Source organism: Hippocampus comes, unplaced genomic scaffold, assembly GCF_001891065.2.
Source record: "Hippocampus comes isolate QL1 unplaced genomic scaffold, H_comes_QL1_v1.1 scaffold123, whole genome shotgun sequence".
NCBI lineage: Eukaryota > Metazoa > Chordata > Actinopteri > Syngnathiformes > Syngnathidae > Hippocampus > Hippocampus comes.
Genome location: NW_017804997.1, coordinates 372042 through 389187, shown reverse-complemented (window position 1 = coordinate 389187; position 17146 = coordinate 372042). Strand labels below are relative to the sequence as shown.

General features: G+C 40.1%; 2 protein-coding genes across 5 annotated transcripts in view; both read left to right on the top strand.

Moving 5' to 3' along the window:
• The window catches only part of tpm2 (tropomyosin 2 (beta)), a 19246-nt gene extending 11171 nt beyond the window's left edge, over positions 1 to 8075 (top strand). The window contains exons 6-9 of one of the 2 annotated variants that reach the window (XM_019894329.1): positions 570 to 645; positions 4022 to 4084; positions 4198 to 4267; positions 7829 to 8075. In XM_019894329.1, coding sequence (XP_019749888.1) covers positions 570 to 645; positions 4022 to 4084; positions 4198 to 4267; positions 7829 to 7911 — 292 coding nt within the window. In that variant the 3' untranslated portion in view covers positions 7912 to 8075. Of the gene's footprint in view, positions 1 to 569; positions 646 to 4021; positions 4085 to 4197; positions 4268 to 5303; positions 5690 to 7828 lie in introns of those variants that run through there. The other variant, XM_019894320.1, reaches the window with a different exon arrangement.
• A 4249-nt stretch (positions 8076 to 12324) lies between these two features.
• The window catches only part of il6st (interleukin 6 cytokine family signal transduce), a 31542-nt gene continuing 26720 nt past the window's right edge, over positions 12325 to 17146 (top strand). For 2 of the 3 annotated variants that reach the window (XM_019894250.1, XM_019894231.1), the window contains exons 1-2: positions 12325 to 12535; positions 12853 to 12931. In XM_019894250.1, coding sequence (XP_019749809.1) covers positions 12859 to 12931 — 73 coding nt within the window. In that variant the 5' untranslated portion in view covers positions 12325 to 12535; positions 12853 to 12858. The remainder of the gene's footprint in view (positions 12536 to 12852; positions 12932 to 17146) is intronic. The other variant, XM_019894240.1, reaches the window with a different exon arrangement.

Here is a 17146-nt window from a genome sequence, read left to right as displayed (position 1 = left end):
TTTTTTGTGAAACCAACCACCCAACTGCCGAACTGAGTTTTTCATTCCCATCTGTACTAAGGCAGACATTAAATTGGAAGCAGGTTGTTGAGTGATCATTTGAACTCGAACTCTACTGGTTTTTTTTAATATACATGGAGTACAGTACTGTATATGTTGCTCTATGTGATTCGCTGTTGTTTTGCAGCTTCTCGCGGACCGTTTGCGGACTTAAAAAAAAAAATCTATATGTTTATGTTAATTGGACGCTACTTCGCGGATTTTCGTTTATCGCGGGTGGTTTTGGTCCCCATTAACCTCGATAAACGAGGGATTACTGTATATATCTATATATCTATATATCTATAGATATATAGATATATACACTTTTTTTTTTCTGAAACCAACCACCCAACTGCCTAACTGAGTTTTTCATTCCCCTCTGTACTAAGGCAGACATAAAATTGGAAGCAGGTTGTTGAGTGGTCATTTGAATAGTTTGGATCAGTCTCAGTTTTCCTTCACTGTCCTACTTTTCCTCTCTTACTCTTTTTCTCTCCTCTTGTTTTCCTCTCACCGTCATTGCTCAGTAAATCAGGTGATCTTGAGGAAGAATTAAAAAATGTCACCAACAACTTGAAGTCACTGGAGGCTCAGGCTGAAAAGGTACCGAATGTTCATGCAATGCATTTATTGATCGAAACACTAAAATTAGGCTGAGTGATTTTGACAAAAAAAACCCAATGGCATTTCCCCCCCCTTTGTATTGTTACTGCAGTTTAATATGTGATTTTTATCTCAAAGTCTAGTCAAGTCCAACTTTATTGTCAAATGTGCTGCATGTCCTCTTCTTTTGTATTTTTTTGAACAAACACAAACAAAAGCTATTCAACCACATCTTTAATTCCACTGCTGGTCATACCACGTTTCAATTATTTCAATTTCCATTATTGTTATTTCAAATTTGAAGGCTATGTAAAACTCCCTAAATTCCAAAGAGCAAACTTTCACCTGTGTCTTTGAGAGACTTTACGGTATGTGTGTGGGTGATGGGGTGGGTGATGCTGGAGGGGGGTAATCACGTGATTAATCATACACTCTCCCCCACAAGTAGTGGAACAGTGATGTGAGGCCCTTTCTTTTATTTTTGCTGTACACTGAAAACAACTGCGTTTGACATCAAAATATGAGTTGTAAGATCAATGGTTCAGTTTTTATTTCCAGGTAATGGCAACAAAATCCCCAACTTCTTAGGTGAGCAAAAGTATTGGAACAGATTGAAAATAGACGGAATGAGAATTTTTTTTTGTTGCACCAAGGCTGTGAGCCATTGAGTCACCAAATGCTCACATTCTTCTTGTCTTGTGATTTTTCCAGGCCTTCGCTGTACCTTCTTTGAGTTGTTGAGTGTTTTAGTGGATTACTATCCATCTCCTATGAGCATGGAGATGGGCAACTGGCAGCCTGCGGAAGTTCAAAACTGTTTCCTCTAATACTATAAATCAGGGGTGTCAAAGTCAAATGGACGGAGGGCGAGATAAAAATTTTTGCTGCAAGCCGAGGGCCGGACTGATCGAATGTTCATTGAAAATTTTAAAAATGACCACATATTGTTTATTAAACCAAATTTAATTGACTGAAAACCTAACAAATACATTCCAATATGGTCAGATAAATAAAGCAACATTTTTTTATGGCTGCGTCAGTAAACTTTAATTTTCAACAGGCACAAAAAAAATTCCTTTGTAGAAAAATACCCATAACATAAGATCAATGGTTCAGTTTTTATTTCCAGGTAATGGCAACAAAATCCCCAACTTCTTAGGTGAGCAAAAGTATTGGAACAGATTGAAAATAGACGGAATGAGAATTTTTTTTTGTTGCACCAAGGCTGTGAGCCATTGAGTCACCAAATGCTCACATTCTTCTTGTCTCGTGATTTTCCAGGCCTTCGCTGTACCTTCTTTGAGTTGTTGAGTGTTTTAGTGGATTACTATCCATCTCCTATTAGCATGGAGATGGGCAACTGGCAGCCTGCGGAAGCTCAAAACTGTTTCCTCTAATACTATAAATCCTTACATACATATGGACTCAATTATTAGTTTTTTTTCACCAATATGTTTTTCAATCTGGGCAAATCCTCAAAATTGAGTGAGGGTGTTCAGCAGTAAATCGACTTCTGTGTGATGTTTTGTTCAGCTTCATCAAAGAAAATAGTTGTTCACACACGTATGTGCTGCCAAACTTTCGACAACGTTTGAGCAGCCTGGATGCGCAGCGGGGCCAATGTGTCGGGGAGGAAACGGGCAAACTGTGCAGCACGCACTGCCGTATCTTTGCAGAAACACTGCAATTGTGTTTCTGCTAATGCTCACGTTTAAAAAGAGTTGTTTTTTTTCGGGGTAAACTTCGTCACAAACTTTAAGTATACCGTTTTTAATGAAATCCCCCTTCCCCCTCCATGTCCATGTTCTTGTTTGCGTGTTTCGTTTCATGATGTCGTCTCAGATTACACTATTTCAATCACGCCACACTTTCTCCACACAGAAGACACACAGGTTTTCCAGCTACGTCCATGAACACGTCCTTCGACTCTCACCTTGTTTGAAACCCCCGGTTCTCAGTGTCCACCTTCCGTTTTGCCATTTTTGATGGGTATCTGAAAGCTAACGTCACTGTTATGGGAACGACTGCTAGACGAATAAATATTTAAATAAAGCGGCCAACTGCTTGGCGCGTCACCGTTGCATTGTGGGAAATGTAGTTTTGGTGCGTGTAAAAGATCTGCGGGCTCTCGGCTTGCTGCGGTCCGCGGGCCGGTTCTAATAATAAATCAATATCATCCCAGGGGCCACTGAAAACATTCTCGCGGGCCGGATTTGGCCCGCGGGCCGGCACTTTGACATATGTGCTATAAATCCTTACATACCTATGTACTCAATTATTAGGTTTTTTTCACCAATATGTTTTTCAAAATTTATCTATTTTTGAGGAGCGGTGAGGATTAAATCCCCCGCTCCTCATAAAAAATGTATAGTGGAGGTTTATCTGCATTTTTTTAAAAACGAATATTTCCGGCCCAGTCCCTCTCCATTGTATCGTTTTGAGTTGTAATATCACCATTCTCCACTAGAAGGCAGAAATGGCTTTGTTGCATTTGCACCAGGTCTTATACTGCCTAGTACTACAACCCGAAAATGCTTCGTAATTTTTTTTTGCGGATTTGGAATGACATGCAGAACAAACATACTGTAATACCTGAATAATATGAACATTTTAGACATGGGAGCCTCTGATAAACTCGTTGTTTTGGGAGTATGTTTTGGTTATTGTCGTGCCGACTGAAGGATTTCCCAATCATGTTAAATGCATCTGTTTTTAAATTGGCAGACAAAAAAAATAATTGAAAGGAAATGCTATGTTTCTATCATCTTCTCCCACTGTTTAACATGTTTTACGTGTGCGGCGTTTCTTCCTTAACGATGGCACCAGTGGCTTGGTTCTCCTTCAAGATATTCCAAATTTGCGATGGGCAATGTTTGTTTGTGGCTCAGATTGATTTCTCTTAGCATCATAGTTGCTTTTGATTCACCTGTAACCTGTAGTTTGATTTCTATGTTCATTATACATCTACACGGCATTCCGTGTTTTTGTTATTTGAATAACCAATGTCATAGAGGCACTCCCGGGCAACAAAACACACTTGTCAATCGCATATTCCAATACTTTTGCATTATGATGGCGGGGAATCAAACAAAAGGTGCCATCTTCTCTCTTGTTTCTCAGATCCATATATAACCTGGAAATAAAAGCTGTACAGTATCGACCTCCTATCTCATCATCATCTTTTGATATCAAATACAAAGGTCGAGGAGCAGCAATAAAATAATTGGCCTCATGGTTCCCAATGCTTAAAAGAGAATGTGTACATAAAGGAGATAAAGAAGTGCCGTTAGAGATTAATAAGTTACTTTTGCCACCATCTCATGTATTCTTTTCATTGTAATCTTTAATAACAACAAATATTTTTGTCGGATTTTAGTACTCGCAGAAGGAGGACAAATACGAAGAGGAAATAAAACTTCTGACTGACAAACTTAAAGAGGTAAGATGCTTGATTCATGTTTGCCTAATTGTGTGATTCTCTTTCTGCTCACCCCTATTCGTTTGAATAATAATGTCAGACATTAGGAACATTAGTATTGGTGTGTTTTTCAGGCTGAGACCCGGGCAGAGTTTGCAGAGCGATCTGTGGCCAAGCTGGAGAAGACCATTGATGATCTGGAAGGTACTCACTCATTTATTTTCTCGATACTATCATTAATGCATCCACGAAGTACCCCACATAGAATAACTTGACGGTAACAAAAACTAGTCAGGATTCCCCCATTGCCTGATATTCATGTTCATAATGAGATCTGGCTCAACTTTGAGGAAACACATCTTCACTGAGACTTCATTAGTCTGTCAACAGCTTTTATAATTTTTTTCTAGTATTAATGACATTATCTTTTTAAAATGGTGACATAGCAAATCTGATCTTGATTTTGTGGGGTTTGCCAACTATCTTTTAATCAGTGCGCAACTGTCGGCTGCTGGTTTTGCTGCGATTTGAAATTCCAATCTCCAGTGCACACCATCACAACATTGCATTCTGTAACTATGTAACAGCCTATCAAATGTAGACCAGCGTTCATTAAAAAAAAAAAAAAAGTTTCCTGGTTTTGGAAGTGTAAAGGTGGTTCTCACTGAGCAGCTAATACTTGCGAGTGGTTTTTCGTCAGGGTTCGTGAAAGGTTGCAAACACATTCGCCAGACGTTAGCAAACAGTTTTAAAGCACGCAAACTGTTTTTCTTGTCACCAAGAACGTGTTAATATGGTCAAAATGTAATTATATCTCAATAATATCTCATTTAATTCACGCCGAGTGCGGGAATGATGCTATCGGTGAATCCTAAAAAAATGAAAAATCAAAAACCCTTTATGTGCGGTCGGATATGCCAGCCCATTTATTTTGTTGGGAGATAAAAAAGACAATTTGTACTCACTCCACGGTTTTAGTTGATTCAATATTTGACTTGTTACATGCGGATACGAAACCCTGCAGACTGTCTGTACATCAATAGCATAGCGTGATGTGCTCAATGCATATGAATATGATATTCTGCCCGGATAAGTACGTTATCTCCCGATCGTAGTGGCTTCTTTGGTTATGGATCCATTTTTGCTAAATTTCTCTGTCCTGTCTGGCATTGTGTTGTGTATGTGTGTGTGTGTTTCTGTTTGTGTGTGTCTGTCTGCTTCTGTGTGTGTCCTCCTGCAGATGAAGTGTATGCTCAGAAGCTGAAGGGCAAGGCTCTCAGTGAGGAGCTGGATCTCGCCCTCAATGATATGACTACACTGTAGAAGCTGTCAATTCTTCTCCTTCCTGTTTCAACTCTTCTCTGTCTGCTTGCTGCTGTTTTACTACATTCTACTGTGGTATTGTCAGCCGGGAAATTTATTTTTTTTTGAAAATGGAATATTCACTCGTCATTGCGCTGTCAGGTCAGGCCCTGCAGAGTGTTGGTCTCTTCAGAGTAGGTTACAGCTTCCCCAGTCAGTGCAAAGTGTTTTGCCGAGGTCACACTACTCCCACTCATTTCCTCAGTTGAAATTGCAAAACACTTGCAACCCTGCATTGTAATAAATGTATTTCAAATCTCCTCATTCGCTGTGTCCCTCCGGTCTTTTTTCTTTTCCTTTCTTCTCTATCTTACGAAGCTCCCGGTCTGCATTTTTTTCCATCCAATATCTTGAAACAATGACTATGAAGTTTCTTAAACTAAACAGTAAACGCTTTTTCAAAAAGATGTTTCTGTTTTTCCTTCCTTGAAAACTTTGTTTCACATCTCACTATATCCTTTCCTCCTTTGTAAAACTTTTTTGTTGGTGCCATGCATGACCACCTCCCTTTCCTCCTTATCTACAAAACCCAATTCCAATGAAGTAGGAACACTGCGTAACACATAAATTAAAACAGAACACGTTTTGCAATCCACCCCAACTTATATTGAAGTTCACACTGAAAAAAAATGTGTGTGTGTGTGTGCGTGTGTGTGTGTGCATGTGTGTGTGTACGTGCGCGCACGCACATGTGCGAGTATTCACTCGTTTTGAATTTGATGCCTGTTGCAACACAGCCAAATAAAAAGCATGAGACAGGGTCAACAAAAGACGAGGAAAGTTGAATGCTTAAAAAAACTGACTTGAGCCACTCCACTGTATTTGGAAACAGGTGAGTGTATGATTGGGTATAAAATGAGCATCCCTGAAATACTCAATGATCACACGCAAGAATGGGGCGAGGTTTTCCAATTTGTGACCAACTGCGTGAGCAAATAGTCTTAACAGTTCAAGAACATTTCTCAATGTACAATTGCAAGCAAGTGAGGGATTTCACCATCCACGGTCCATAATATCATTGAAAGATTCAGAGAATCTGGAGAAATCGCTGCATGTAAGTGCCAATGCCGAAAACCACCTTCAGTATATCAACAACACCCAGAAACACCGCCGACTCCTCTGGGCCTGAGTTAATCTGAGATAGACCCACAGAAAAGGGAGAAGTGTGCTGTGGTCTGACGAGTCCAGATTCTGGATGCCATGTGCTTTTTGTCAAAGAAGAAAAGGACGATCTGGAATGTTATTAAGTGTAAGTTCAAAAACTAACATCTGTGATGCTATCAGGATGCGTTAGTGCCCATGGTATGGGTAACATGCACATCTGTGAAGGCACTATTAATACTGAAAGGTACATACAGGTTTTATTTATTTTCTGCCATCCAATCAACATGCTGCATGATGATGCCAAGCCACATTCTGCGCGTGTTCCGAGACTCCCAGATTTGTCACCCAATGACAATGTGTGTTGCATTACTAAGTGGACTGTTAAGCAACTGAAGTTGTCGAACAATTTACTCACCAATGGATGCTACAGCTGCATGTTTAATTTCAAACTTGTAGCAGACGTGAGTGACATGTCTGATCCACTGCTAAAGGAAACTTTTTGGAGTTGTGTAGTGAAAACACTGGTGGCAGGTGGATGACTCACAGGGTAAAACTCCAAACACACTTGCGACATGGGGATTGGGGATCAAATCCCAGTCAGAGTGAATGGTAACTTTCAGTTGGGTTCCAGGCCTGACAAACGAAACAAACCAAGACCACAAGACCAACCAAGATCAACTCCAGACGGAAAAATTGCTTCTTCAGAGAAAATGTTTGCAAGGAATTTTCTATCTATCTATCTATCTATCTATCTATTAGCTATCTAGCTATTCATCTACATAGTATTAAAGTATTAACCACAGCTATTCTGATACCCTGGTAAATAATTTCTTGGTAGCTTTAACTCATCGGTATGGGTATTTTTTTTTTTTTAATCCTTTGCTGGATTTAAATCTTAACCCAACATGCTGGGTCAAATCCTCAACTCAATGCACTGGTTATAAATAACCCATCACTGGGTCAATCCCTCTTGGGCCCAGCACTGGGTTAGCGAATTCACCCATTTGTACATATTATCAACTTTTGTTAATCATGATCAGACTGATCAAATGAATAGTTTTAACTTGGATAAAGTTAATGTTTTTAACATTTGCAGTCTTCATAGAAAAATGGAAAATTTCATTGAACAAAATGGAAGTATAACATTGAGGGCTCTGCATAAAACATGTATTTAAGACCATGTAATTGAATTGCCAAATGTGACTGCACACAATTTATCTTGTTTGGTATAGTATGTCACATGATGTAGTTCCAGAAATAATGTGTGCTTGGATGCGCATGTGTCTTTTTAACTTGCAGAAAAACTGGCCCATGCCAAAGAGGAAAACCTGGACATGCATCAGGTGTTGGACCAAACCCTTCTGGAACTCAACAATCTATAACAACAATTTCCCAGTCACAACTCCCAGTACACACTCATGTGCATGCAAGGATTGTCAAGATGCAGATGGAAACCAATTGGAGGGATCATAAAATGTTGATTCCTAAAAATAAATGTTTATGTGCTCAATAAAATGTAGCAGTTCATCACTTTTGAAGCTCCATTTAAAAAAATATATATTTATATCTATTGTTTCACATGTACTTTGACATGTGTATATTACTAATTGGTATTTGCCCAACAACCAAATCTGTGGGACAAGGCAATAATTAAAAAAGAAAAAACTAACAATTCTTGTGTATGTCACCTTTTTAAACATGAAATAAGACAAATTACTGTATCACCACAGTTACACTTAAATTGTTTCTCTGTTTCGTCCACATGGAAGTGGCATTTTGACAGCCCAAATATGATCACTTTTCAAACTAACTCCCAGATGAATATGATAGAAAACTTGACACGGCAGTCCCACTTTGCCAACAACAGCAATGTTGGATCACCATGTTAGAGGTTGTTTATCTTGGAGGTGATCTGGGCTTTCATTCCAAAGCAGAAGCTCTACCTCGTCCACAGTCCACACAAATATCTCCTTTTTGGATCACATTCCCCATCATCGTGATGTTGCATGGGTTTCTTATTCTGTTCTTGGTAACTTCCCGTGACAGCATTACAGCGCCTCTTCAGGCTTGGCATGAATACTACAGTGTTTCAGCTACGGTACTTGCTGAGGACACTACATTTCTTGAAACAATTCCGTGTTTATGGGAAACTGTTGAAAAACTCAATTTCCATGTGGACATGGCCTTAGAGTCTTCAAATAACCTAGGATATGGACCGAACTATGTGGTATTTAATGGTGGTTGTATTAATCTATAACATTAGTATGAGTACACTAAACAATTTAACGCTTATTTTTTGTAACTCTTTCGGGGACAGTGGTTACTACAGTAGACAGTTTATCATGTTATCAGGTTGCAGGGGTGTCAAACTCCGGTCCTGGAGGGCCGCTGTCCTGCATGTTTTCCAAGTCTCCCTGTTGCAACACACCTGATTCAAATGAACAGGTTTAATGTCAGGCTTGCGCAGAGCTTGCTGATGATCTGATCATTTGAATCAGGTGTGTTGCAACAGGGAAACTTGGAAAACATGCAGGACAGCGGCCCTCCAGGACCGGAATTTGACACCCCTGGAGAGGATGCGTGAAAGGGTTAATATTGATGGAATATGTATGATTAAAATCATCAGAGCTGGTACAAATAAAAAGATTAGCATGAGTTACGTCCATCCATCCATCCATCCATCCATTTTCAACACCGCTTACCCTGAGTCATGGCGGTGATGGAGCCGATCCCAGCTGACTTTGGGTGAAAGGCAGACTACACCCTGAAGTGGTCACGAGTCAACTGCAAGGCACATACAGAGACGAACGACCATTCACATCCACGCATGAATTAGTTTACACAAAACGCTATTCAAATACTCGACATTCAATGATTAATCTGCCTTTTGTATGCACACGTACACCCTTTGTGGCTTCCGTTCTCGCCGAAATTTCGAAGTCTCCGAAATATTTGTATTTATTTGTATTTTCAGGAACTTTCAGGAATGTCCACTTTCATCTCTGCTTTATAGAGGTTGACATGTTCTCCCCATGCTTGTGTGGGGTTTTTTTTTTTTCTGAGGACTCTGCTCAATTCCCCCCAAACACCTCTTGTTGATCAGGTTTTGCAGATCCAACATAAAGACTCTCCTGACCTACAATTGCCCAAGTCGGTTCAGCAGCTGTTCTGCAAAAGAGAGGTGCGACCTGCAGTTGATGGTGAAAGCAGCAAAGTGGTTGATTGGATGTTCATTTCCACCCTCAGAGACACCTATATTGGCAGACTACTGCGGAAAGCCAGTGGAAACATTCACGACTCCTCCCAAACTGGACACTCATTTTCCTCTCCCATTCCCTCTGGAAAACACCACAGTATATTTGAGCCTCAAACCACCAGGCTCAAAAACAGCTTCTACCACCAGGCTGTGGAATGCATTTACCGTAAGAACTACGTCAGGGATGTCCAGCACCAGGCCTGGAGGGCCGCCATCCTGCCTGTTTTCCAGTTCTCCCGGCTCCAACACACCTGATTCAGATGATCAGCTCATCAGCCAGCTCTGAAGCAGCATTAGAACATTCCTGATGATTTGAATCAGGTGCGTTGCTCCTGGGAGAGCTGGAAAACAGGCAGGACAGCGGCCCCTGAGGACCGACTTTGGACACCCCTGAACTATGTAATACTGACCACACCCCCACTGTCCCCTTTACACATACAGTAAGTGCAATATAGTTAATAACATGTGCAATATTGTCTGATTAAAAAAATAATAATCTGTGCAAGACCCAAAAGTAAATAACCACACAACTACCATATGATAATATGGTATTATGGACATTCTCCCAAATGTTAATAACTATGTTCGAACAGTAAGTGTATTTTTGTACGAGTTGCATGGTTTGATTTTATACTTAAAGACTGTAAAATGAGATGCCGAACTGATTTCACTCATTTTTGTGACAGCGACAATGAAGTTCCATTCTATTCTATACTGTCACGTCTGTCTGTTTGGTTTGTTTACAGACGCAGCTGGATTGAAGGGTGTTTCCCTCCAGTAGGTGCACCTGTTCAGCATTTACCAATCAAGACTGCCATGTATTTAAGGACTGCCAAACTGCCTAGTCTCTTGTCGGGTTATTGACCTTGCTTGCTGTACTGCATCAAGTGTTGTTTTCTAGACCAGGGGTCCCCAACCGCCGGACCGGTACCGGTCCGCAGGGCATTTGGTACCGGGCCGCACAGAAAGAACTTAAATAAAACTTAATTCCGTTTTATTTATTTCGGAAGATGAAAATGTTTTATTTTGAAAAATAACCGGATTCTCCGTTACATCCGTCTGTGTTACACTTGACACACGTCAAGCCATGCTTCTCCGTCACGTGACCGATTACGCTAAAAACAAAACACCGGAACTCGCAAAATGAGTAAAAAAAACTGCTGGAGATCGCAAATGGCGGCGGCATTACGAAGTAGCCTTGACGCAAAACACACACTTGTGGTGTCTTTGTCTCCTATTACCCCGAGATGGGACCGTCTGGTTGCAGAAAATCAAGCTCGGGGCTGTGGTGAGTGGTCATTTTCATGCACTTTGAATTTGCATTGTATCGTATTTTGAAGGCATTAAACATTACCATAGCGATCAGAGTGTTGCGGCCAGATTAGACGCTCCTTGTGTTTATTATTATATTTCGAAAACACCACAGTTTTCATGCAGCTCATACCATATTATTTTGTTGTATTATTTCTGCCACAGCTTAAATGCCGGTCCCTGAAAATATAAACCGGTCCGTGGGGCAAAAAAGGTTGGGGACCCCTGTTCTAGACCTCTTGATACTCTCCATAGTCGGTCTAATTATTCATAGATTCTGGTTTGCATTTTTATTTTTTCTTATTACTTTTTGATCTTTGGCTTTGCGTTGTTGGCTTCTTGACATTTCATTTTTTTTTATTCTTGGTGTTCCACAATACTTTGCCTTGTCCAAGCACTTTTGTTTATGCATTCTTTCTCCTGTAATTTGGTGGTGCGCTTTTCTGTAAATAAATATTTTTGTTTCGCACTTTCTCTGAGCCTGCATTTCTGGAATCCAAAAACATTATTCGGTTCAGTCCAGAACCAGACATATTCTCTTCACTTGTGCTCCATCTTCTTACCACACTCCAAAAACATGCATGTGACTGTGAGATTAATTGAAGACTCTATATTGTCCGCAGGCGTGACAGTGAATAGTTTGTTGTTTAATTTTCTCCACGATTGGCTGAGAGCCAGTTTCAGGGTGTTCCCCCCGCCTCTTGCCCATAGGGTTCATCTTCGAATACACAATTTTCCACTAAAAAACAAAACAAAACATTGTCTTAATATCATAAAGAATATCACGAAGCAATAATATTTTATTCATGAAATCATTTTTTACACGCATTTTAACTTTATGGATAAAAATTTTAAAATACTGTAACTGTAACTCCGGTGTGTCAGATAAAACATTGTAAACTCGCTGTTTCTTGCCGCTCTACGAATGGAAAGTCACGACCAAGCAGGCGGGAAATTCACTGGGAGGGAATCTTATGTCATTGCTGATTAATCACTCTCTAAAACTCTGGATTGATTGTTTTGCTGCCATTTCCTTTTCTGTGGGAACATGAGGCGGAGACTTACTGGAAAACACACCACGGAAAGCAAGGCGAGTGGAATCTTAAACATGCCAATTGGTCAAATAGAATTAACAGACAGAGTTATTGACGAATCAAGAGGCACAACTGGAGGGATTTGAACAGATACATATACTAGCAGATACACGGCGATCAACGTCGTATGTCCATCCGTGTTTTGTGAGATCTGATAGCGCAGCATGGCTGGCAATTACCACACAAGCTTGCTTTCTTGACGGGAAATGGGTGGTCCTAATACGGCCAGTTGCTCAGTCTTGATCCCAAAGATGGAACGTAGGCAACTTGTTTTTACAATCTTTGGACTCAAACGACATTAATGATAAATCAAGATTATACATGGACTAATACTGACACATTTTGGTAAGTAGTAATATTTTCCCGTCTGACCGTGAAAACAATATGGCGTAAGCGAGATGGTGGGGTGAGGTGATTCCACAACATCGACACTTCTTTACTTCTCCTTCCTTCCATTACGTTAAGAAACATATATGTCAGTCACTAAGAACCTACAACATTACGCCTTTATGAAAAAAATGTCAGGACTGATCAGAAGAAATGTTAGCATGACGACCCGATGGACAGATCTGTACGTAGTCGTAATAATGTTTTCGGTGAGGTTGGAAGCCTTAGTAAACATTTTGGACATTAAATGTTTGACAGTGATTTTTCTTTGACAGCCCATTATGACCATGGTGTTGGCAAGAAGGCTCCTGCTATTTGCGCTAGCATGTTTGGCTTCGGCTTCGTCTTCAGCAGGTCTGTACGGTTCAAGTTTTTTAATGTGCTGTCTACGTCATCCTTGCTGTTTTAATTAACTGTGGTCAACATTGTGGCCTCAAAATAAAATGTCCTTGTTTTTAATCCACCAAAAATCCGTTTTCCGGGATGTATAAATTTTACATGTTCAATAAAAGAAACAGCAAATATGGCAAAGGCGATATTCAAAACTTGGAGAAAGTGACCCTTTAAACATCACCCAGTGTGTGTGTGTGTGTGTGTGTGTGTGTGTGTGTGTGTGAGACAAAAAAAAGGATTTTAATATGCAACAACAAAACTTTCATTTACCATGACTAAAAAACGAGTGCTTCCAATCAAAATTTACCTTTGTATTTGAATATGTAAACATTTTGCATACAATGTATGGCAGTTAAGTTACATGCCACATCGTAATAAACATGTTTGTCATGGATTAAAAGCCTGTCCACAGTATGAGGCTATTATGTATGCCCTGTTATATAAGATATTGACCCTCTTCGGACTCTCGTTTTTACCTCGTCATTCTCCTGTCCTATCTGAGCAAGATGAACCAGATGTATTCGGAGGATAGTATCGTTAAAATTCTAAAAGTCCTCGAGCAAAGGTGCCTGGAAACCCCTAAACCACCTTTATCAAGGTTATTCCTGTCCAACCTTTACGAAAGAGATATTATTCTTTACGGCAGCAATATAAAAGCAACCGTCCGTCTTAGTGAACCGTAGCAAATGTGAACTTAAATATTTGCCTCCATCATTAAGACTAACATTCCAATACAGAAAAACAGTTTTAAATATAAAAATATTGTAAAATATAAAAACATGTGGGTGGCACGGCAGTTGATTGGTTAGCACGTCTGCCTCACAGTGCAGAGGTGCAGGGTTCGAGTCCATGCCACTGTCTTCCTGTGTGGAGTTTGCATTGTTCTGCTTGTGCCTTCGTGGGTTTTGTCAGGGTACTCCAGTTTCCTCCCACACTCCAAAAACATGCGCCATAGGTTAAGTGAACACTCTTAATTGTCCCTTGATGTGATTGTGAGCGTGAATGCTTGTTTATCTGTGCCCGTGACCCTCGTGAGGATAAGCGGATTCGAAAATGGATGAATGGACAAAAATACGTGAGGGATATAATTTCAATAATTTCAAATGACATTAAAATGTATTCAGAAAGCAGAACCTCCAAACACAATTGCCATGGGGGTGACATAAAATGTTGTTGTCAAACCCTTAATTCACTGTGTTGCTCGAATAGCAAGCGTTTAGCGTATGTGATTCTGCCATACCTAATCATCCTTTAAGATGTTAAATGACTTCACCAGGTAGAGTTCACTGTAAAACAAAACACAGAGATCGAGGCCTCGAGTTGTATGACTTGACTCGAGTTGCTATTTTTAAGACTTGTGACTTGCCAAAAACATGGGAAGGACTTGATTTGGGACTTGCTGTCTAATTGACTAGACTGAGACTTGAACTACATGACTTGACAAGTCATCTCGTTGATAGATTGATATCTGCAGTTTGCCTTTTTAGGAAGGGAAGCAGGCAAGCAAGAAAGAAAGAACAAAAAGCGGTTTTGTGTCATCCACGTGAAGCTGGCAACCTGGTCAGCATCACTTGTTACTGTGAAGTGGCCGCATAAACACCAACAACATGGAAGCAACTCAAGACAACAATTCATTTGAATTCATGGATTATTTTGTCGACGACGAAAAAAATAAGATGGCAAAACCTCACGGAGTGAAGATACAACAAAAACATCTCACTACGTTCGTCGTTACGAAACCCACATAGATAGTTAAGCTAAACTAGCAGTTTAGCTACCATCTTTGAAGACGGTGGACCAGTAATAATATGTGATTGAGAACATTTGGTTTGTGAAAACTGTCCAAACCATTCGTTTCGACGATGGCACCCCCATACCCTACACTTGAAAACAAGGTGAAGAAATGTGCACTTTGAAAGTAGCCCCAATGCACTGAATGCAAAAGAAGCAAAGTGGCGTGTTGCTAACAGACAATTGTGGAGCGAAAAAAATATGTGAAGATGTCTTTGGATTCAAGGATGATGTTTTTGATGAGGCTGGACAAAGACAATCACAAGATGCAAGGTTTGAAACCTGAAAATGAGAGAAACATCTTCAACGCTTCCTCTATCCGTCTGATGCATGTAATATAGCTCTGTGAACTTAAGCTAGCTAGGGTAGCTCGACAATTTAACTTACCAAGATCAATTTCTTGGCGGCTTTACATTTAATTGAGAAGCCAATAATGCCATAGATGAAAAAACAATGGACAATGTAAGTTTGAAACTAGACCATTTGAAACAGTGATCGTTATTTAAGCATAGACATCGTACTACATCGATGGAGTCAATATACAGAGTACTTTCTTGGTCGTGAGCATGAGATGGCATGACATATACTCACTTTTCTTTTTCACGGTGTGTGAGGTAAACATACAGTAGATTGAATGTGAGGCCAGTGTTGTTCTGCCTTTTCTGACTGCTTCACATGAATTAGTCACAAGCTGGGTCTCAGGTTTCTTAAATGCAATTAGCGATGTCCCATTGACACTGTTTTGGCACTAGAGTTTGAGTCCGACCGAGTATTTGGTTTTAAATATCTCCTGATTCCAAAACCCGATGCAATACCTTGGCAATGTATTTTGAAATAGCGCGCATCCGATTTTCCTCAGATTAATATAGAAATAAACATTGATCAATGTGTGTATGTTACATATATTTATTTTATATGGGCCATTCCACCACATTAGTGCCAATTGCCTTTTGTAATACACAATAAAGCATTACATTTGAGGATACACACTGAACATTAAGTTGTTGGGTATGTACGTGACTTCTCTCGTGTCGAAACAACACTATTTATTTATGACCTCATTAAATGCAACCAGTGGAGAACAAGCTTGCTCGTCACCAAATCATTTCCACTCATTGAATTTCTATTTGAAGTTATGTCATTTGGACGTGTCACAATCGCCATACTGTCTGCCGGAGCCCTTGGGACAAAAAAGGTTGGGCACCCCTGATCTAAGCTAAACTAAGCTAGCCGAGACGACACGACCCTCGAAGTCGGATCGACACGTTTTTCTGCCAATCTGTGTGTTTCCCTTTTTGTCCAAATATATTTTATTATGACAACAACTGTCTTGTCCACGGCATCTTTTATTCGTTCCACTGGGGTTTCGCAAGTGTGTTTATAAAGAGACGAAAATCTCTTTACTGTTACTAGTGTTTGTGCCTCAACATGGCTACGATCGTGAAAGCAAAACAACGAATTTGAGGCAATTTTTTCCTCAATTTTCCGGAGAAATTTTCATGAAAATTTGAAAATCCAGAACTCCGGGAAAATCTGGAGGACTTTCATCACTGATTTGTTATTGGGTGAAAAAGATCGATTATAAATTTTTGAACACTTAAAGGTCACAAAGCTACAAAATAATCCAGATGTGGATATATCTTGCCAAATAAATCAGTGGCATCTTAATTTAATTGTACTTTTTTTTTAAGAACCAATGTAGTTACTGTGACATCAATCGGCCCACAGACACGTCTCCTCCGTGCGCACAGCTGTCCTGCAGCCATAGACAAAGCAGTGGGTTTGTCGCCCTAACTTGTTTGGAGGGAGAGGCAAACCAAAAGTTGCTCCGAAATAATCTCCCTTGCTTGATATGAAGAAGCCGCCTCTCAAAACAACATCGTCAAAGAGTTGAGAGTTCTACCAGTCCTAAACTAAAAGTCCCCGGGCCAAGCCATTTGGCTTTCCGACATAGAATGCCCAAAGGTCAGCCAACTGGCTGGATTCGTTTCACCATTGATCTGCAAATGAGCAAAACTCTGGTGTGAACAACACAACTCAGCAATGACCGCTCGCATGCTAACGTGAAGAAAACCACCACATTCCATTTGAACAAGGTGGGGGAAGCACCTCACCTTGCTGCATTTACAGAACAATGTTGACAAAATGGATCGTTGAGTTGTTGGTTTTGTTTTTGGTTTTGTTGTTGGTCCTCTGGGCATTCTGGAGGGGCAAGAAAATCCTGGGACTTCTCGTGCTTTAGCTAATCTGCATGATGAGCAATAGCCATTACTGACCTTAATATGAACCTAATCTGCATGATGAGCAATAGCCATTACTGACCTTAATATGAACCAAACAGAAAAAAAAAAAACCTGCTGAACTGGGAGCTTTCTGTTTGGATTG